This window comes from Bradysia coprophila, unplaced genomic scaffold, assembly GCF_014529535.1.
Source record: "Bradysia coprophila strain Holo2 unplaced genomic scaffold, BU_Bcop_v1 contig_151, whole genome shotgun sequence".
Lineage (NCBI taxonomy): Eukaryota > Metazoa > Arthropoda > Insecta > Diptera > Sciaridae > Bradysia > Bradysia coprophila.
Genome location: NW_023503423.1, coordinates 9,048,658 through 9,068,784, shown reverse-complemented (window position 1 = coordinate 9,068,784; position 20,127 = coordinate 9,048,658). Strand labels below are relative to the sequence as shown.

The 20,127-nt window shown below is 37.8% G+C and overlaps 5 protein-coding genes across 8 annotated transcripts; 1 reads left to right on the top strand and 4 right to left on the bottom strand.

Annotated features, from left to right (window-relative positions):
• Positions 1–1,999: 1,999 nt before the first annotated feature.
• On the top strand, positions 2,000–5,423 carry LOC119074888 (odorant receptor 94a-like). The gene is made up of 4 exons (XM_037181230.1): positions 2,000–2,823; positions 4,837–4,936; positions 5,012–5,275; positions 5,359–5,423. Exons 1-4 carry the CDS (start codon positions 2,075–2,077, stop codon positions 5,410–5,412), a joined length of 1,167 nt encoding a protein of 388 aa, XP_037037125.1. The 5' UTR covers positions 2,000–2,074; the 3' UTR covers positions 5,413–5,423.
• A 381-nt stretch (positions 5,424–5,804) lies between these two features.
• LOC119074902 lies at positions 5,805–7,557 on the bottom strand. Of its 2 annotated transcripts, none has more exons than XR_005087262.1 (4): positions 7,311–7,451; positions 6,364–6,475; positions 6,138–6,310; positions 5,805–6,066 (listed from the first exon to the last, which is right to left on the bottom strand). XR_005087262.1 is itself a non-coding variant. In XM_037181249.1 (4 exons), the coding sequence occupies exons 1-4, from the start codon at positions 7,444–7,446 to the stop codon at positions 5,983–5,985; spliced, it is 372 nt and encodes a 123-aa protein (XP_037037144.1). In that variant the 5' UTR covers positions 7,447–7,557; the 3' UTR covers positions 5,805–5,982. The 2 variants fall into 2 exon arrangements, 1 of the variants encoding a protein (XP_037037144.1); XM_037181249.1 differs by having other exon boundaries at positions 7,444–7,557.
• Positions 7,558–10,458: 2,901 nt separating this feature from the next.
• On the bottom strand, positions 10,459–12,737 carry LOC119074996 (limulus clotting factor C-like). Its single transcript, XM_037181398.1, has 6 exons — positions 12,734–12,737; positions 12,327–12,562; positions 11,922–12,246; positions 11,656–11,862; positions 10,923–11,171; positions 10,459–10,856 (listed from the first exon to the last, which is right to left on the bottom strand). The coding sequence occupies exons 1-6, from the start codon at positions 12,735–12,737 to the stop codon at positions 10,498–10,500; spliced, it is 1,380 nt and encodes a 459-aa protein (XP_037037293.1). The 3' UTR covers positions 10,459–10,497.
• A 2,802-nt stretch (positions 12,738–15,539) lies between these two features.
• Positions 15,540–16,435, bottom strand: LOC119074899 (histone deacetylase complex subunit SAP18-like). Of its 2 annotated transcripts, none has more exons than XM_037181247.1 (3): positions 16,221–16,435; positions 16,021–16,148; positions 15,540–15,911 (listed from the first exon to the last, which is right to left on the bottom strand). In XM_037181247.1, the coding sequence occupies exons 1-3, from the start codon at positions 16,284–16,286 to the stop codon at positions 15,656–15,658; spliced, it is 450 nt and encodes a 149-aa protein (XP_037037142.1). In that variant the 5' UTR covers positions 16,287–16,435; the 3' UTR covers positions 15,540–15,655. The 2 variants fall into 2 exon arrangements, with proteins under 2 accessions (XP_037037142.1, XP_037037141.1); XM_037181246.1 differs by having other exon boundaries at positions 16,206–16,431.
• A 164-nt stretch (positions 16,436–16,599) lies between these two features.
• On the bottom strand, positions 16,600–19,876 carry LOC119074874 (exonuclease 3'-5' domain-containing protein 2). Of its 2 annotated transcripts, XM_037181211.1 has the most exons (10): positions 19,585–19,872; positions 19,447–19,512; positions 19,293–19,383; positions 18,798–19,117; positions 18,622–18,744; positions 18,437–18,556; positions 17,998–18,372; positions 17,783–17,938; positions 16,765–16,875; positions 16,670–16,712 (listed from the first exon to the last, which is right to left on the bottom strand). In XM_037181211.1, exons 1-10 carry the CDS (start codon positions 19,782–19,784, stop codon positions 16,703–16,705), a joined length of 1,572 nt encoding a protein of 523 aa, XP_037037106.1. In that variant the 5' UTR covers positions 19,785–19,872; the 3' UTR covers positions 16,670–16,702. The 2 variants fall into 2 exon arrangements, with proteins under 2 accessions (XP_037037105.1, XP_037037106.1); XM_037181210.1 differs by having other exon boundaries at positions 16,600–16,875; positions 19,585–19,876.
• Between the last annotated feature and the right edge of the window lie 251 nt (positions 19,877–20,127).

Below are 20,127 nucleotides of genomic sequence, written 5' to 3'. Positions count from 1 at the left end.
GTGACTATTTGCACCCGGGAGCAAATAGTTGCAGTATTATTGCAGATGTTATATTTACAACAATTCTGACACTATTTGCTTTTAGGTACAGATAGCATCTACAATAGTACTACACCTATTTGTGTCCGCGTATACTTCTATATGTTAACCAAACTTTAAAATATTTCTCAAAATGTTCAACTCATCACTCATGAGTTGTGTTTCAATGTATAAAAAAAAAAGATAAAATTAAATAAATTCGAATTGACCTTAGCGGAAGTTTTTAGTTTTAACATTGACCTATCGCATCAGCAATTGTAAAATTATTTCCTTAGATTTGAAGTAATTGAACTGCGATAGTGTTTGGATCATAAGAAACATTGATATAAAAGAATTAAATTTGGAGCTATTTAAATCAATACCGCAACTTATCTTCCTTTTACGAAATTTATATCTTTTTTTTGAATAAAACATCTGCCGTGTATAATGATCCGATAATGCTATACGCGTCGTATATTTGAAGCGCCTAGAAACGTATTAGATCCGATAGTTTAATAACCAACGGCTTTTAATATTGGATGCGTTTTGCGGTCAGTACCTCTGAAAATTTGAATTATAAATTTTATTGGAAATTTAAACGTGGGAATAAAATAGTAGATTACATTTGGTGCTGCGAAGGGCCTATTATTTGGGAATATTTGTGAATTTTGGGAATATTTGGGAATTTTGGGAATATTTGAGAATTTTTGTGAATATTTGGGGATTAATTCCCAAATAATTACTCCTTTTGAATATATTATCCCAAAATGTTTGGTTTCTATTTTGTACTGTTATCAATAAAGCTTTATAAATCGTGTTTAAATACCATTGACATTTAATCTCATCCATCAGAAGTTTATTTTCGATGTTCACAAATGACTTAGAAATAACCAGTGGCATTACAGCAGGTATTTTCTATCGTTAAAACTTTTACACCTCGTCTACTTCCCAAATGTTCACAAATATTCACAAATATTCTAAAATATTCCCAAAATTCACAAATATTCCCAAATATTCCCAAAATTCACCAATATTCCCAAATATTCCCAATATTCACAAATATCCCCAAATATTCACAAATATTAACAATATTGATTCCCAAACCATGAGGCTGATGAAATCACAGTAGGCACTGCGTTTCTGTTATACAGATAGATGACTTGTTTTTGTTGTATGAGTTAAAACATAATCCTAAGCGGTAGCTCGTATCACTAAAACCTCCAAATTTGACACTTGTCAATTCAGTGTTCATGTAGGGCTGAGCCGTAACATATACATTTTTTGGGGTACCTCCAACGCCGCTGGCTTAAAACACTTTATTATGTATCACAAATTTTATAAGCATGATATCCACTGAATCGTTCAAATTTTATTTAAGTCTACGTCTACCTGGTCTTAAATTTTTGTGAATATTTGGGAATATTTGGGAATATTTAGGAATATTTGGGAATATTTAGGAATTTTGGGAATTTTGGGAATTAATTCCCAAATAATAGGCCCTGGCGAAAATATCTAAATACTTGAGGGATCCATAACAAATGCGGAAATAGCTCCTTTACATACTTTTCTTTTCCCTAAGGTTGAAAGTGAAGTGGCTTATAACAAAATCCATTGTATGTATCGGGACAAAAAAAAACATTAAAAGTCTCGTTCTCTTTCGTTTATTTATCTGGGCTTCGCCTCGGATCAACAAAATACACACTAAAACTCTACTTTTCATCTTTTCATCTGCAAACAACTATGAAATTAAGTCGTCAAAGGGAATGAGTTTACCCCGAGTTTACAACACCATACTCTACTTCTCGACGCATTTATATTGCATGCATATCGTTCACTTTCTCTAATGAAACGTTTTCACATTTAAATCGATATATCAGGTTAAAAGTCAATACATACGAGCATGTACAGCAACCGACATATATTTTAATATTTTAGTGTCATAAGTAGATCGCCAACACCCAACACTACAATTCGAAAGGATTCACTTTACATCCGTTCTCAGTTTGAGTGATAGCGCCTTTTGAAGTGAAACTCATCGAGAAGGAGAAGCGTTAAAATGTATTCAATTGAAATACCTGAGACCATCAATCAGTTACTTGAAACCTTTTATCGATTGAGATTATGGAGCCATAAAGACGTACGAGCTTATGGCGAACAGACTCTTAATAATCTTCATTTTATTCTTTTGGTTTCGTTTATGATATCAGTTGGTATCGGAGCCTATACGGCCAACGATAAGGATGAAGGAATCTATTTAGCAATCGTAACAGTTGCATACGCTGTTTTAGTCCATCGATTACTGTTCATTATTTGGCGAAAAGATGGATTTCTAGCGTTGATACAGCAAATAGGCACATATCACACTGAATATCGAAAGGAATTCGTTGAATTTAACAATAATTTAAATTCATTCATGAAATTCATTCGCTTGTACGATTCCATGTTAATAATTGGTTCTTTCCCTGCGATTGTTGTGTATCCGATTGTAAATGCGAAACATTCACTAATATTCAATATTGCATTCCCTCTGGACCGGTCTCGTTTAAGTAACATTGGATTTTGGCTATCGTATGCATATACTATACTGGGTGCATTTTATGCAGTGATCTGCACTTTTTTTATAAACTTGGTTTGGTATTTGATGTGCAGCCTTACCATTGAATATAAATTGTTGGGAAACCAAATGAGACAGGTGGGGACTATCAGAACAGGAAAAGATGTTCGGAAGATTTCGAAAGCAGAAAAACAGAATCTTTTCCGCATAAAACTTAATGTGGTGATACAAACTTATGAAAGAATCAATGGGTAGACGGACGAAAGAGTGATATTGCGAGAACTTGAACCATTTTCGGTGAAAATAAATGCAACTGTTCGGCGATCCGGTGAAGCCATGGCTCGGTTGTATCGTCTTTCAATTCGAAGAAATAGGTATCTTTTACTTTTTCTGTTAGTTTCCCATTTTCGGAGTGAACACGTGCAAAGTTTTAGCATGCAAAGAGGTTGTGAATACAGTTTTTCTGTGTTAGCTCAAAGTAGACATGTTCCTAAAAGTTGAAATGTTGTAGGAACACGGCAGAGTAAAATAAACCAGGCAGTAGCGGTTCATTTTCGAAACGTCAAATAAGGGACCTAATACACTGGATGAAAATGAACTCAAATGAAAACTGGCATAAGTTGAAAAATTTTATTCGCAAAAAATATTGGGCTACTAGATTATTCAGGTCCCTTGTCAAATCAGCGCTCCTGCCTGGTTAACTTTACTCTGTCGTGTGCGAGGTCGTGTGTAGGAATATATGACTCTCGCAGACCTTTTTTTAAAGAGTATAGTCATTGGTAGTTGCCGCCATCGCCTGTACTGGACTTTTGACCAAAAACATGGGTAATGTTTGGACAGTCCTGCTGGCTTGCAAGTTGCAACAGAGCCTCTCCGAGGAATTGACTATAGACTGTTGCAACTGGAAAGAGGCTGATTCATTCCACGGAACCGTGCTATGGAAAATCGAGTTTTTTTTCACAAAAATATATTTTTCTATGGAGATTCTAACTCTTTTTGGTAAAGGTGCTAAGCCATATTTTAAACACAAATTGGTTCTGACCTCTTGTGAAGTACAAAGTCCATCTTGAGTGGTCAAGTATTAACTGTAAACACGGCAGAGTAAATTAAACCAGGCAGGAGCGGTTCATTTTCGAAATGTCAAATAAGGGACCTAATACATTGGATGAAAATGAACTCAAATGAACACTGACATAAATTGAAAAATTTTATTCGCAAAAAATATAGGGCTATTAGATTATTCAGGTCCCTAGTCAAATCAGCGCTCCTGCCTGGTTAACTTTACTCTGTCGTGCTGTAAATCATTGGTGCGTATCTTTATTTTTAATTTGTCACAAGCAATTGAGTTTCTGTTCATTTTCTGAAGTAAAATAAACGAGTTTTTCAACCTACTGCGAAGTAGGCGAATGATCGCACGGCGCTCCATCCTATTTGAAGTTCAAAAACAAGTTGAAAACACTTAAAAACACAAAATATGTGGGGTGTGTTATGCGTGGAAAGAAAGAGGGTGAGTCCAGCTGCAACGCAACACCCTATAGGCAGTTCCGCGGAAGGGCACTGTTGCAAGCCAGCAGGACTGTCCAAACATTAACCATATTTTTAGTCATAAGTCCAGTACAGGTGGCGGCACCCACCGATGACTATACTCTTTTTAAAGATCTGCCATAGGCCTCTATAGATCTCTTCGTTTGGTGAAACTGATGACGGAAACGTGAGGAATGGTGGGGGAAAGTGTGCAAACTAATTGAAACCAACATTACAATTTCACATAGTAATGAATAAGTGAGTGCGTCCAATTCTTTGAAATGAATGTAAATGAACTAAATACGGGGAATTCCTCAATGAAAGTAAATAGATCTGGCCATACCTACTTATCTACTTTCATTGGAATTCCCTTAGAAGCAAAGTTGGTTGTCATTAGTTTGCACACAAAACCGAACCGTCGATCGTCACGCCATCGGTCATTTCAGTGATCTATTCCTACAACATTTTTAAACTTTTAGTCATGTCTATCTCGAGTTAAAACAAAAAAAAAACGTTTTCACGACATTTGACATGCTACAATTTTTCACGTGTTCGTTTCAAAAATGGAAAACTAACCGAAAAAGTAAAAGATACCAATTTCTTAGAATTGAAAGACGATTCAAATGAGCCATAACTTGCCCGGATCGCCGAACCATTGTTTTCGAATTGGTTCAAGTTTTAACGATATCTTAAGCGATTTGTATCGAAAATGTAAATTTTTAATTTCGATTTCTTATTAGTGTATTTGGAGAATTTGAATCATTTTTCGGCAATTCACTTTTTCTGCAAGTCGCTACTGGTAGTGCTTGCATCTGTGGTGGACTTTATGCGTTGGCATTTGTACGTATACATTAATTTCGTTTCAATCGATTTTCTTCTAAAATTTAACTTTTTGTGAAAATTATTATTCTGCAGAGCTCACACGACGATTTGGTACAAGACCTGTATTTTCTAGCATTTTTAATGTACAGCATTTTCGACATTTTTATGGTCTTGTATTTGGGGAACGAAATAAAGTTGGCCAGTGATGAATTATCGACATGTTTATATGAATCCGATTGGATTGAACAGACAGAATCGTACAAAAAGAGTATCATTATTCTCACCGAGCGCTTGAAACAGCCGCAACAATTGGTCGTTGGTATAATTTATCCATTGAATTTGGAAACTTTCACTTCTGTAAGTAAATGTCGACTGCAGTCATCATTATGAAGTCTCTTTAGTAGATACTATATCACACATTGGTTTTTTTCTCGGAAAAGATTGTCAACGGTGCTTACACTATGTTCAATATTTTGCAAAGCCTGCGCAACTAGCTGTTGATACACTTTTTGAGCTTTCACTGGTTCTTCAACAGTATTGAATTCTTATCCATCCATTCATAGACAGACATAAGAAGAAATACACTAAATTACTCTCTAGCTCAGATGGAATCACCTCAAAACCAGTGATGCACACCTTTAAATTTAAAATTGACAATGTTATTGACAGAGATAGAGAGAGAGAGAGAAAGAGAGAGAGAGAGAGAAAATGAAAATTTTAAGGTAAGGTATGGCGAATTGATATAAAAAATATCAAGATTAACATGAGGACTATTATATGGTGAATATGGTGATTACAATGACAAATGCAGCATCAGTTTCATCAGGTGAATTCGAGTACAGCGCAAGTTCACTTAAGTTATCAATTTCAATAGAACGTTTGCTAGTGTAGAATACCTTTTTACTCTAAATTTTTTAGCATTCAATGTTACCACTCAATGTTAAATATATTCAATTCACCGGAAATATGTTTTTGAATAACATTTTTAGTAGTTATTTTAAATACCATTGCATAGATACCAAGTAACTAAGATTTTCGGAGCTAACATTTTCGTATTGAACGTACTAGGTTAGAATCACATCTACACTGACGCACACACCAACGTCACCGTAATCATTCCACAGAAGTGTGGTAACTACCACGTTAAGCTACGACATAGTAATAAATCGAAATTAGTGAAATATAGGTACCAGAAAACAATGAAAAACATGTTTGTTACCGGTGGTAGTATTACTGGCACATCAAAGACTACGCTGAATGTAAAATCATGACCATTTAGTGCAGGACATGATCCCACCCTCAAATGGTCGCATGCATTTCCTTCCATCAGTGTGACAGGCATGCCAAGAATCATAGTTTGTGCAGCAAATGGAAGAGTATTAGTGTTTGCACCTGTAATTATTTTACCGGTTACTTTTGATATGGCATTACATAACTAATCAAACTTGCGCGACGAAGCATCAGTTTCGATAAGATAGGACTGTCCTCGTACAAATCTGCAAGGTGTGTGTGTGCAACCAGCGATTCTGATCCGATATACGTTTGCAAGATGAGAACCTGTGAATAGGACACAACCGAACAGCGGAATTTTATTCAATATTGTTCTTTAAACAGTTGGTCAATAGTCAATGATCGTGCATCAACGCACCAGCATCAGCATTTGTGATGCACTTGACAATGACATGAAAAGTATATCAGTGTATGAACTTGTTTTGATTAGTGTAAGTCGAATAGTTTTATTAAAACGGTTTTAACCAATACCCTCTCTAGCAACCAAACAACATTTATTAAGGTGGTAAAAATTCAATGTAGCCTTCGTATTTTACATGTAAAATCAGAAATTAGTCAACAGTGGATGATTCTACAAACAAAGGAAAAATGTGTTATTTTGACAGCGTCAAAATGAAGTTTGTTTGCTAGAGAGGGTATTGTGTTAACCCATAGCACTGAACAAAGCACAAGAACAGATTCGGATTTCACGGATATATAGCCTCTCTAATATGATCTGCCACAAAATAAACAACATTTTTTGATCCGCCACAAGTATAAATTTAATGAGAGCCTCTAAAGTGGCACAAATTTAAAATGTTTAGTTCAGACAAGTAGGTCATTTCAAACAGATTTGTAGAAATTCGCACAAATAATTGTCAAATATGTATTGTTCTTTAATGAAAATTTGTCAAAAAAAAAAACAATTCGATGAAACATTTATGTATCGAAACCAAAATACTGTAATAACAACTAGAGCATCTGTGTCCAAAATATAGTATACCGGCAACTCTCTTCATTTATAATGACAATATAGTAGGGTTGTATACGCAGGCCTCTCTTGAAAAATCTGTTCTACTGCTTGGTTACAGATGCAATGATTAACTTTTTTTTTTAATTTTACCGCAATCTCTCCATCCTATAACAGTTGCGTTGCACACTGTTGTTAGCAGTAACAAAACAGTTACTTGTTTTAACATTTTGTTATTATTCATCACTGAAGACAAAATCAAAAATTTGCTTGCTTAAATACCTGCCATTTTATCTTGTTCAGACGATAACCATGTTCGATGCCTCGATAATTTTCATTATTTTTTGTTGTTGCTTCGTTTGTGTGAAAATAAACAAAATCGCCTATTGTCAAGGTCAAGAATACGTATGCTCTTTCAGATAGAGACAGTCAGATGAACAAATTTATTTTCAAGTTTCCAGTGAATAAAATGAAAATCCATTGTACGATAAATTTGATTACATCTCCGCAAACCATTTAGCCAATATAGCACTGAATATAGATTTTACACTCGCCAAACCATGAAAACACTGAATATCACGCGTCAAAAGTTATCGGAAACCACACTTTTTTAGTTCTCTCTCAGCAGACCTTGCAAACAGGTCTAGGGATCCAGGCGATGTTTTCCTTAATGGTCGAGTTTGTTTATGTTATTCGTCAAAGAGAGAAATTCTATACGAAAGCGGAGCTTACTCTCCGTATCCACGAGTAGTGGGATGCACATCGAACGATCAACTCGTTCGGCTTTATATCGCGTATAATCGGTTTCGTTTTTATTCTCATTCTTCTTCTTTACATAGTTCAACGTTGAACGGTGTTTATTATATTTGGTTTTGTTGTTTGTGTGTTTCATGGTGTGACGAGTGTAAAATTGTGTGCCTCACATGATCGAAACCACTCAATCACAGTATCGACTTCGTCTCGACGAAACATACATCCTTATGCAAAAATTATTCTCTCGGTATACGAATTCACACGTATACTGCAATTCGGTGGTTTCAATCCAAGTGATGCAAATAACTATTTCCAGCTGCTCTCAGCTCAGATTTGGTGAAATTTAAATGAAAGTGAAAGATGATTTCGTCTCGTTCGTCTGAGGATGAAATAAGCGAGATCGAGATCGCTATTTCCTCCGCTCCATAAAAACTCTGACATTAGACCATACCTTTTGTATAGTTTCATTGATGTGACTTGTAATAGTAGCACGAGCCGGAGGTGAGTTCTGAAATTGAAAGCTAAAAAAGCATTTCAGCACAAGCGACGAAGTCGCAATATGTCAGCACTAGTTAGGTAAAGTAATATTTATCTCCTTTATCTTACTATCGACACACACTGCGTTGAGTAAGTCTAGATTACGACTCTGAACCGGTTGTTGATAAAAACAACTTAATTTTGCATTGACTATTTGGATAGGCTTCAACTGCAATCGATTCAATTTGATAGCTCTTATCATTTCATTTTCTATTGTCCGTAATTATTGGCAATGACTAATCGAATATTCATGCTAAGGTCGAATGGAATTTAGCACCTGCAGCACTGGAACAAAACAAAAGATGGATGTATTCGAGACTAAAGGGTAGGAGGTTTTCGGAAGGTTTCGTCTGAAATTCAATCCACGTTAGGAAATGCCATCCACATTAAAAACAAGGCATCAGAACAGTCGGAGCGTTTGCTGCGACTTAGCCCCGTACGACCCGTAATCCTATTTCGTCCGTAACCATAATACGTCCGTAGCCGTAATACGCCCGGAACCCTAATACGTCTACAACCCTCTAATGCGTCTGTTACCAAAATGCAAGTCAAGTTGGGCATGGTCAAATTTACTGAAAGTGTTCATTTTTAAAATTGCGCAGAGCGCAATTACGAAAGCCCGTACGAAGTACCTCTCAAATAAAACCAACAATTTACGACAGTATTTTAGAAACCCAAAATTTTTGGCCAACTTTCCATTGGGTATTTAATTACCACTAAAATAAAACAAAAATTAGCAAAGTCGGATGATATTTACTCGATTTATGTGCAAAAAACACTTAGAGCCGAGTAGCGGCCTTAGTCCAAGGGCCCAAATTTGAAACTTTTTTCGCCACTTTCTTTTCGGTATTCAATTACCTTCCATAAAAAACTAAAACTAGCAAAATCGGATGAGATTTACTCGATTTATGTGCAAAAAACACTTAGGGCCGAGTAACGACCTTTGAGCCCTCCCAACAAACCCACGTTGCATCTTACCCAAAAACAATGTTCAGCAACTTTGTTCTACTCGTCAATACCTTTCATTTGATATATCACAAGCAGCTATTGCGTGCGAATTTCGGTAGATATCGTCGAAAGACTGAAAAACACCTATAGGGCCCTACCATGCCCATTTTCGAACTTGACCTTACTTTTGTCGATACCAATCAGGGAAAAAAGAATTTTCATTCTATTCGGCATTCAATTATCTCTCAAATGAAACAAAAACTAGCAAAATCGGATGAGATTTACTCGATTTATGTGCAAAAAACACTTAGGGCCGAGTATCGACCTTTGAGCCCTCCCAACAAGCCCACGTTGCATCTTACCTAAAAACAATGTTCAGCAACTTTGTTTTACTCGTCAATACCTTTCATTTGATATATCACAAGCAGCCATTGCGTGCGTATTTCGGTAGATATCGTCGAAAGACTGAAAAACACCTATAGGGCCCTAGATCTGGAAGGCCCGACCCTACCATGCCCATTTTCGAACTTGACCTTACTTTTGTCGATACCAATCGGGGAAAAAAAGAATTTTGAAAAAAGGTTGTGATTTACTCAAGCTAGAGGGGTCACGGACGGACGGACGGACGGACGGACGGACGGACATTTTTTTTATTGCGGATTCGTCATCTATGAACATAACCAAATGCTTTGCCCTTACTGTCTGCTTCCAATTCGACGTGTTACAAACGGCATATTAATCTTATAAGCCCCCAGTACTTCGTACGGGGCTAAAAATCTCATAAAATTGAATGAACGAAACATTTAACGAAACTTAAATGAGGTCACGTTTGAAAGTACCGTATCTTGGACATGATCTAGAGCATTAAATTAATTTCCAATAGATTGAAGTAATTTGACTATTTTGATAGTACAAAATATAAATTTCAATTAAAAATGATTTTAATAGCATTAAATTAACTTACAGCCATTTTAATGTAAAATGATTGAAAATTTAACAAGTTGGTCTGGAAGGAAATTGTTGACGAAAAGAAGTCGAATCAAAATCCTCTGAAAATCGGGAAATATTTTTAATGGCAAGACTTTCGGCAAAAAAACAAAATTTATTTTATTCCACACACAGACTCCGGATCCGACGTTATAATAGCGTCATCTTTCGTCACCCCGTTGTGTTGTTTCATCCAACACGTTCCGCCGGACCATCCATTCCAATTGAAGTGCGTGCATTGATGATTAGCCGCACAATATGCACGGCATTCATGACTTCCGGATCGAACGTCTATCAAATCATTTCCTCGAAAATCACATCCCATAGCCCAATTGTTTCCATTCCAATCGATTCTTTTAACAATACCGCAAGCTACCGATTTGTCTCTGCTTACAAATGCGTCTTTTCTGCCAACCGAGTTCTGTTTCATCCAGCAGGTTCCACCGTCTTCGTTCCACACGAAATGAGTGCAACCTGACAGCAGCGGATGGCTGATTGTATAATAAAACAAAAAAAATTCTTGGTGTGGTCATCATATACCTTCTGTAAATGCGCATCGATAGTTACACTCGTGATGGTCATTGGTTTCGACATCTTCTAGGTCATTTTCCCAAAAGTCACAACCGAAAGCCATATTGCTTTCGTTCCACGCAATGTGTGATAAATTGTCGACAATTCCGCAAATGGCCTCTTTGCCCTCACTGCGATGAGCATCTTTTGCTGTGACACGATTTTGTTTCATCCAACAGGTTCCCTCCTCGTAGTCGGTCCAAACAAAGTGAGTGCAATCTGATCGGTACATAGAAATTTTCGAATTTGTATTAAAACATTTCTGTTGAAAAAAAAATTACTCGGTGTGCGAGCGCATCGGTCCTCGCAGTCATCCCGCTGGATTCTGGCATCCGTGAGATCGTTGTTCAGGAAGTAACAATAATTCACTTCATTTGCAGACACATTCTGCTTTTGGGTGGTAGATCCTGAAAGGGGAAAAGTTTTCTCGTGTTCCACATTTACGTTTTTCACAGTCCAACACCTAACACACCTAGTCTAAGCTAGGTCTTAGTATTCAAGAATCTTTCAAGACTAAAATTTACTCGAATTATATGCTCGTTTGGCTGGTATATGTATAGTAGACATGCATGTATTTATGCATCATAAGAACACGCGTATAACATTATACCTGCAAGCCTAAACGAGAAGTGCTAATACAAGTAAAATAAACTTGAAAACCATAAGACCGTATTGCAACCGTAATATGAAACACTAGAGATACCTCCTGATGGTAATTCCGGCACAATTTCTTCAATCCACTGCAAATATTTTGCCACATCCGTAAAAACGACGTATTGGTCAGTTCTACAGAGTCGCTCATGACTATTACGCCGCGACTGTGTTAAGGACACGATACCTCGTATACGATAGACACCATTTTCTGCGAATGTCAGGCCGCCACCGCTATCGCCGTTACACGCATTGGTTCCTGTACACATTTGTCGTAAAGTAAAAATGCATGGAAACAGGATGGCAAAAAACAATTACCATTACGGAACCCAGCACAAAATGTCAAATCCGATAAAAAGTTTCCGAAAAAGTTACGATCGCTTTCCAGACAGGTAGTTAGATGAACCACCGGAATGACAGCTTGCCGAAGCGTATAAGATATTTGATCGTGTTCTGTAATTCCGAAACCAACTACCGTGCCAAGCTTTCCCACAACTTCTGATAAATCCTCTTTGTTCGATTCCCACAAACAAATTGGTTGCACGTAATTACTGAACGTAGCTCTGGTTGCCAAACGTACGATAGCGATATCATTGGCCAAACTGGATTCATTGAAATTTGGATGAGGAACTATTTGGTAGACCTGTTTGCGAATAGTTTGTGAGAATTAAATGAACCGATTCGAACCATATAGGAATTTGAACCGATATGTAACAATTTTACTTCAATGTCCTGACTATGAGCTCCAGATATTTTTAAATTGTTCCTTCCCAGCTGTATTAAGACCCTTTCCGGCACTATGACTCGATCGTTTTCATAAACACAATGGGCAGCAGTCAAAACTGACTGTGAATTCAATAGTGTCCCACCACATTTGTACTCAATATTCCAATTTATTGCAATATGCAAAATGCCCGTATGCCACGGCCAGTCTCCTTCTTTGGATGCATGACCATTTACTATAAGTGCGTCATGATTTAGTAGACGCCGGCCACAGGCAGGTGTATCACTTTCATCACCTTGCACTTTGTTTTTCAAATTACACAGGAGGATTATTGCAAACGATGTCTGAAACAGCTTCATATTTACTGAAACTTTATAGCGAATGCAAATATTTAACATAAGCTCACTCATAGTCTTCTGAAAGTGACCGCTAATGGAATGAAAAAACCGTCAACAATAGTTCGGTATATCGACCCGCGCATTGAGTTTTTGTTTTTGATTTTCTAATGAAATTGAGCTGGAACGTTGGAACACGGAGGACGCAGAATCACCACATTACCGTCCCAAGACGCGAAAATTATTTATTAATCGTTTTGAAAAATCATTGCCGAGCGAAGAGAATAGCAAATTCCAATAAGAGCGATGTTTGTGGCCAGAGTGGCTGCGATTTCGCTCGAGTTGGAATTTCCTATTTCTCCCAGAGGTGAAGACCTCGTTTTTTCAATGTGCGAGGTGTGATTCACTGTTTTTCTTCACAAAACAAATAACATCATTTGCCATATAATTTTTGAAAACATAAACAGAGTGACAGTTCAAGTAAGAAAAGTTCTATTTTCTCCCCACGGGTGAGAAAGTGCTGCTTTTTTCTCTCTAGAAATGTCATATACGACCAATAGTCAGCAAAACGCAATTTTCTCAAGGACTATAGAGTGAAGAAAATGAGGCAAATCACACCGCACGCATGAAATAGTATTTTGCATAACAAGGGACTTTTGCCCCGAGTGATGCATACTATTTTTTATGCCAAATACTGCGGAAGATTTGTATTTTCGGTCCGAAACAAAACATAATTTTAATTAAACTGTTGAGTTATCAACAAAATTTGCTGTAGAAACACGAAAATGCCGAAAAGCGCGGGGGTCCAGGGGGCGGCAACCCCCTGGTATAAAAATAAAAACAATTTAACAAATGAAATTACTGTAAACATACATTCACTTGCTCACAAAACATTTGGCTATCGTCAACACAACACTACACTCAATGCGTACTTTCAATCAAGTGAACATGTGTTTTCGCGACATATGAGGACCGAAAGTAAAATGATGACAGTGACATTTACTTTCGGCCCGCAAATACGCAAGCCCAAGGGGCGAAAGTAAAATCATGACAGTGACATTTACTTTCGGCCCAAGGCCTGAATTTTTTTACTTTCGGTCACCATTTGAGGACCGAAAATACAAACTTTCGCAGTATTTGGCATAAAAAGAAATTTAAATCTGTTACAGGACAGAAATCGGATTCATTTTTCGCATACGTCGCAAACGACTGCACTATCGACAAAAACGTTTGTATGCTTGCTAAGAGGACCGAAAGTAAAGCTGTCAATTCGCGGGGCGAAAGCTTCCGCTTTCGCCCCTTGAATTGACATTTCTTTACTTTCGGTCCTCTTAGCAAGCATACAAAACTTAATACGTAACTCTTTCGGTCTACTCAATCGATACGTAAATAACTATTACGGTGTCAGCCGATAGTTGTTAGGTACTTCACAAGGACGTAAAAAGACAAGTTTCGGATTCTTTCATTCTAAAATGACCAACTTTGTTTTTGCAATTTGAGATAGAATGACTCATTCTGAATGAGAGAACTTTGCGAATGCGTTGCTAATGATTATTATTTAAGTTCATTGTGTGTGCAGAAGTCGAAGGATAACCGGATCGATGAAACCTTAATTGACAAGTTGTCGTATTGCCCGCAGAATTTCTCTTTGATGCTCGACAGTAAAGTAATTGATTGCAACGTGACGTAGGTAGTGCTAGTGCATGACTTTCGATGGAGAAAAATGGTGACACTAGGCATCTTGACGATTGCGGACAATTGTCGTAGAATTAATAAGTGTTGACTGTTGTTGAAGCTTCGCCAATATGTAGTGGAGATTCGGATGAGAGGTATGATCAACGGTGAGTATTTTTTGGGTCGATGGCTCAAATTTAAGTTTTACAGTTCGATAAGGTACTCCGGTACGGGCATATATTAATGAGAGAGCTGAAGCGCTGTAGGAGCTACAAAGTCTCATACATTTTGACAGCTAACTACTAACTAGCTCAAATCCGGTACTACCAACACAGGTTTTTTTGTTCCACGAATATATCAGTGTCAAATAGCGGTTTCTTCTCTCAAAAAGTGTCAAATGAGTTGTCAATTTCACAAAGCTAACCTCAAAAGGTGTTTCGTTCACAGAGCCGCCCCTTGAAATGTATGAAAATTTGTGTGGCATCTCACCATCCAATACTTTTTTTGTTCGATTTGAGGTTAGCTTTGTGAAAATGACAACTTATTTGACAGCTCAAACGACATTGACAATGATCTATATCATTCAACTTTGTCGTATATATCACTCTTTCATATTTCGTACGGGTATAGCGTTGGATTGTGGTATCGTTTCGAATAAACGAAGCTATTTGACCTGGAAATGCAGAGTTGAGGGCGTTGAGGGGTTTGCTTAGAATAAGAGTTGACAGTAGAAGAAGCTTAGAAGGTTAAGGGTAATGTGCCTTGTGCCGACCAAGGAATTCAGCTATCCAATTGGAGTGAATTTTCGGTAAATTTTGAGCAATTTTAAAAAGTAGTCAAAGATAATGCGTGTACCTACCCATGAAAACAAACTAATTTACAAAACCACTTTTCGCACCTTGTCGCATAATAGTAATTTATGCAACAAGTTGTGAAAAGAGGTTGTTTTCATCTGACGTAAGCAGCATAAATTTTGATGTTTTTGAAGGGGTCCTTAAATAAGATAAAATTATTATTTCGTAAGTAGTTTAACTAAAATAGTTCGGCCAGGCCGCACATTTAAAATAAAGTTTACTAAAAGCAAATTCGATCCTCAAGTTCATGATTTCACTCTTTCCATCAATAGAACTATACTGGCAGAGAGGAACAATATGAGAGAATCGAAACAACATTTTTCTTCTGCACATCGCCCCTCGTTTATTATTTTTTGCAGTGTCTGTTCACCACGTTAAAATAAGTGTCACAAAGGTGTTATACGGGGCGACCGTTAACCTCATTTCGTGTTTGTAAAATTTATTTTCCATTTCGCATCCTCCGTCTTAATACGGTCTCGCTCGTCGCTGTGGTGGTACACGATTCGGTGGTGTAATGTTGATGTCCATGTAATCACCGATATTGAACTTGGCTTGGGCTAATGTTAACGTATCGTCGGCATTTCGTTGTCCGGAACAAGTGACTCCGATGTCTCTCATCCGATAGCCCGGACCAAATGGTTCCGGTTGCACCAGAGCAAAATCGAAATATGTTCCCTTGCGTCGCGTCTCCGGATTGACGTCACGAACGAGAGTGGTGAGTCTGGTGATGGAAATGAAACGATGTGGTTATTGGTGATTGATTAGCTTCAGAAATAGATGTCAAGAGATTGAGATTGATCAACAAGTTGGTGATCTTTTGACACACTTACTCCTGTAATGTAGCATCCTGCCAAGTATAAATTTGTAGTTCATTCGAGGGAACATTGCCGTGACCGAATTCACTCGTGGAATGATGACGACCGGTCGAACAGAATACTCTGAGTAGCAGAGGACACGTCTGTAAGGTACAGAAAGACACAAAACTTTGGTGTTAGGCCACGGCTTACAAAACAACTGGTAACCACGTAACCTTTTCACGATCCACAGGAGACGGCTTTTCATCAAAGGTTGTGATCATAGATTCGAGTCCGGCCATTTCTTGTCTCTGTTTTGTTTTTCAAAAAAAATGTGTACAGTCCTCACAGTGATAGCGGTGGAATCAAACTAATAGAGATTGTGTTAGGATCACTGAAATGCACTTCAGCGTTTGTTTTGGATCGTCACAGTTGTCAGAGAAATGGGTAAAAATGACACTACAAAAGTGGCGTTGACGGCTGTCTGATGACATCTTTGAAAAATTGGCGCCAAATTTTTTTAGAATTTTGTTTTCAACCCAACGAACACCGTTTTTAGCAACTTCTCCTCAGCTTTTAGTTTCACGTTCGCAAAGAAAAACAAAGGAATTTTTACTGCCATTTATTTACATAGGTCAACAAATGGGCTGATCAACTTTACCAAGTCCAGCAAATTTCAAATCGTCTTCCTGGATACGTCCTTCTGTCGCTCGTATAGTTAATCTCTCGGTCGTGTGATTCAACGACCACAAATTGGGTAGAAATTTCGGTTTCATTGTGTTCACGAAATGTTCGCGCCAAATATTCTCCAGCATTATAAGGCCACCGTCACTATTTTTGTAGAATTCGACAACTTTTGCTCCATGTGCACTGTAGCCCGCATTTACCTCCCTGGAAAACGTGAAATACTTTTGATCAGAATCCGTTCAGGTTTCGATTGTTACGTTTGAGTTCAACGGGTCGGAATTTAGAACAGCAGGGTAGATGGTGTTGGAGTTGGCAAAGCTTATGCGAGAGTGGGCCGTTGTAAACTAAATTTTCTTCACTTCAATGAAAGCTCTTGTACAATTCATTTGAACTTTCTGTTTGCTCTGTATCATTAGTATCGAGACGGATCTACAAGACTCTTAACAGGTTATGGGCCCAGAACAGGGGCTATTAAGTTGAATTAATTTGCCGAAATTCGCCAAAATTCGCCAAAATTCGTCGAAATTCGCCGAAATTCTCCCAAATTAAAAAATTCAAATTTTGAAAATTTTCTTCCAAATTTATGTTTTTTGAAATATTTTGCTAGTTTTGTGATATAGCATAACAAAAATATGCAAGAATCTACCAAATTCACAAATATATGTAAAATTCACAACATTAGGACATTTTTCATCGTTTTTCCAACAAAAAAAAGCCATCATGGCTTCCCGGTTAAAAATAGATTTCTGGAATGTCTTGGCCAAAAATATGTAGCTAAGTTCTAAGATTCTTTGAAATTTCTTAAAATCATGTATAAATTCACAAAAAATCGCCAAAATTCGTCAAAATTCGCCAAAATTCGTCAAAATTCGCCAAAATTCGTCAAAATTCGTCAAATTCTCCAAATTCGCCAAAATTTGCTGAAAATTCAACTAAATAGCCCCTGGCCCAGAACGCATATACTAATTTTACGGACGTTTAATTTGTCTTTCTAAGACATTTATCATTTTGGTGTCTTCAGTCCGTCTTGTTTTGATAAGGCATTCTGTCGAAATATCTTAGCCGATAGTGTGTAGGGAAAAATCTCACTATTTGCAACAAATTTACTCACCCCGTTTCCGTTTCCATTGCGTCCACTAGCAATTGTTCTGTAATTTCAGTACCTGGTGGATAATGTTTCAGGAGTTCCTGTTTAAGAAATTGTTTTCGTTCGTCGGGAATTCGATTCTCGTTCAGATACAAAGCATTCGCAAATGACCTTCGTTGCCTGAAAATCGCATTCGATTCAATTCGGAATTTTTCGATTAACGTAAATTGTTCGCATACTTGAGTTCAACAGAGTGTGTAATTCGGGGCAGACATCCCTCCCTCAGCAGAAACGGAGCATCACATTCAGCAGCCAACTGCAGTCGAATGGTCATATCCGATGAGCTACTCAAGCGGTTACATTGTGGACATAAAAGAACGATATCGTGCGACGAGTGCGATTTCATCACGTCCGGGAAATGCTTGCGATATTCGCGAGGAACGATATTCTTGCGATTAAACGATTCGCTGGCACCGCACACGACACATTGATTGAGTTTCGGTAGTTTGTAGAATTCACCCACATCTCCACGGGCTCGTGCAGCCGGCTCAAAGTTTAAACGGACAGTGTATGGTGAATCGGTTACTAATGTGCCCAGCGATTTGTTTATGTACCTGAAAATCGAAATTCGTCACCAAATTTCTTACTTTTTCCTTTTTCCTGATGGATTTGACTTACCACTCGGCTTTTCTTCGGTCTATCGATGCGAGCAATTCTCCATCGGGGGCTTGTAAGAAACAGTTTGTGTACAATACATTCGTTCTCATTGAAAATGATCGGACTGGTTTCATTGTAATCCTGAAACAATTTCACCAAACAAAATGATGCGAATGTGATTCCGACAATGTGATCCACACGCTTACCCCACTTGCTTTTTCGAAGACTTGGCGGATGGTGCGATAATGACGTTGCTAAATTTTAAATTTAAATATTTCCCACAGTCGCCAATGTCCCGTTCAAGTGAATGTTTGCTTACAAATTTCAAGCTGAGGAGAAAAAGTTTTTCGATTAAAATTCCACGAAATACTTTGCCATTTACCGTAAATCCGAATGTCCATTCAGGGTCTTGAAAATTTCAACAGCCGCAAAGGCATCGGTTGCCGCATATCCCAATTGCTCGTCGGTCAGTGATCTGGCTTCCCAATCAGAACACCTTATACGCCAGTTTTTGTTCATTTTCAAGCTCAGATGAATTTCGGCTAATTTAGCTAGACCGCTGGGCTCATATCCCAATGACTTTGCCAAATGGCGAAGATCAAGCGTACTCGCCACACGAATGCCATAATCCTGAGCTAGGTACTTTGAATCGTCGATCGGAACAACACCAACTTTGATTATATTTTCATCCTCGAGGATGGCCTGGATATACAATGATCAGAAAGATTTACCAGACGATTTCTTCTTCGAGTACACTAAATTAGGCTTTCCAATGACAACATCGCAGAGCCGAGCTTTGACTGAGCATCAGTCACTGAGTCTATTTCTTACAAGGCATTGGAAAGCTTAAACTAAATTCTAGAGTAGCTAGCCTTACCCGTAAGTCGGACGGTACAGTTTTTAGGCTGCTCAATCTGAACAAACCGCATAGTCCCCTGTGTGTAGCTAACTGTAATAAGGCCACTGGTCTAAAATAATTTTTATTTTATTTTTAAACAAATTCCTGTCCGTGCAATGACGTCACACATTACCTTCTACTCCCATTAACTGTTGTCCATTCGCAATCAAACCCGAGCACACGATATTCTGTACAGTGTCTTAAAATGTGAAAGAACTTATCAGTACTTGTTGATTACACACTTTGAAAGCTATACAACGTTGCACGTTACCGTTTAAGTCGTTCCACAATTTTTTGGCAGTCGCCAAAATTGTTCGCCACGACAATTTCTTGATTCCGTAGCGGATTCCGGTAGTCAAGCATACGTCTCAGTCGATAAACAATATTGCCATTGCGTAGGACATAGAGTACACTAATGCCCAATGTGGCGAACAAGGCGGTTGAAACAATTAACTTATGTTTGTTTTGCATTACGTTTTGAATATGATGATGATAATTGTATGATGACTTATGTTTGGGTGTTATGTTCTCTTTTGTGTTGCAAGTGTAAACATGAGTAGCGTAGTTGTTTTTATTCGCCTCAAGGACCACTTCACCAATACCCGGAATAATTTTTGGCTGTTTCATTAACTCTTAAAAATAAAAAATCAAAAACCACCGATGACCAGTTCGTTTGACGAACGAATAATGTGAGAACAGATTCCTCACTCTGTTATTCATCTCGCCCGCTGTAAAAAAAAAAATCTTGTATTTTTGTTCGTTAACCACCTTCTATAGATCATTGCAACGCACTTCAAGTAGAGTGGTACTTTAA

Coding starts and splice junctions, on each gene's coding strand:
- LOC119074902 (XM_037181249.1), bottom strand. Junction 6,311..6,363: donor ACTGATGCTTCGTCGCGCAA/GTTTGATTAGTT, acceptor AAATAATTACAG/GTGCAAACACTAATACTCTT. Junction 6,067..6,137: donor TGCCAGTAATACTACCACCG/GTAACAAACATG, acceptor ACTATGTCGTAG/CTTAACGTGGTAGTTACCAC.
- LOC119074899 (XM_037181246.1), bottom strand. CDS start 16,286: ATGGCCGGACTCGAATCTATGATCACAACCTTTGATGAAAAGCCGTCT. Junction 16,149..16,205: donor AAAAGGTTACGTGGTTACCA/GTTGTTTTGTAA, acceptor TGTACCTTACAG/ACGTGTCCTCTGCTACTCAG. Junction 15,912..16,020: donor CAGGATGCTACATTACAGGA/GTAAGTGTGTCA, acceptor TTCCATCACCAG/ACTCACCACTCTCGTTCGTG.
- LOC119074874 (XM_037181210.1), bottom strand. CDS start 19,784: ATGCAAAACAAACATAAGTTAATTGTTTCAACCGCCTTGTTCGCCACA. Junction 18,373..18,436: donor GACCGAAGAAAAGCCGAGTG/GTAAGTCAAATC, acceptor TTCGATTTTCAG/GTACATAAACAAATCGCTGG. Junction 17,939..17,997: donor ACACACTCTGTTGAACTCAA/GTATGCGAACAA, acceptor TGCGATTTTCAG/GCAACGAAGGTCATTTGCGA.
- LOC119074888 (XM_037181230.1), top strand. CDS start 2,075: ATGTATTCAATTGAAATACCTGAGACCATCAATCAGTTACTTGAAACC. Junction 2,824..4,836: donor ACTTATGAAAGAATCAATGG/GTAGACGGACGA, acceptor ATTTCTTATTAG/TGTATTTGGAGAATTTGAAT. Junction 5,276..5,358: donor ATTTGGAAACTTTCACTTCT/GTAAGTAAATGT, acceptor TTCTCGGAAAAG/ATTGTCAACGGTGCTTACAC.
- LOC119074996 (XM_037181398.1), bottom strand. Junction 12,247..12,326: donor CTCATAGTCAGGACATTGAA/GTAAAATTGTTA, acceptor ATTCGCAAACAG/GTCTACCAAATAGTTCCTCA. Junction 10,857..10,922: donor TCGATGCGCATTTACAGAAG/GTATATGATGAC, acceptor CGCTGCTGTCAG/GTTGCACTCATTTCGTGTGG.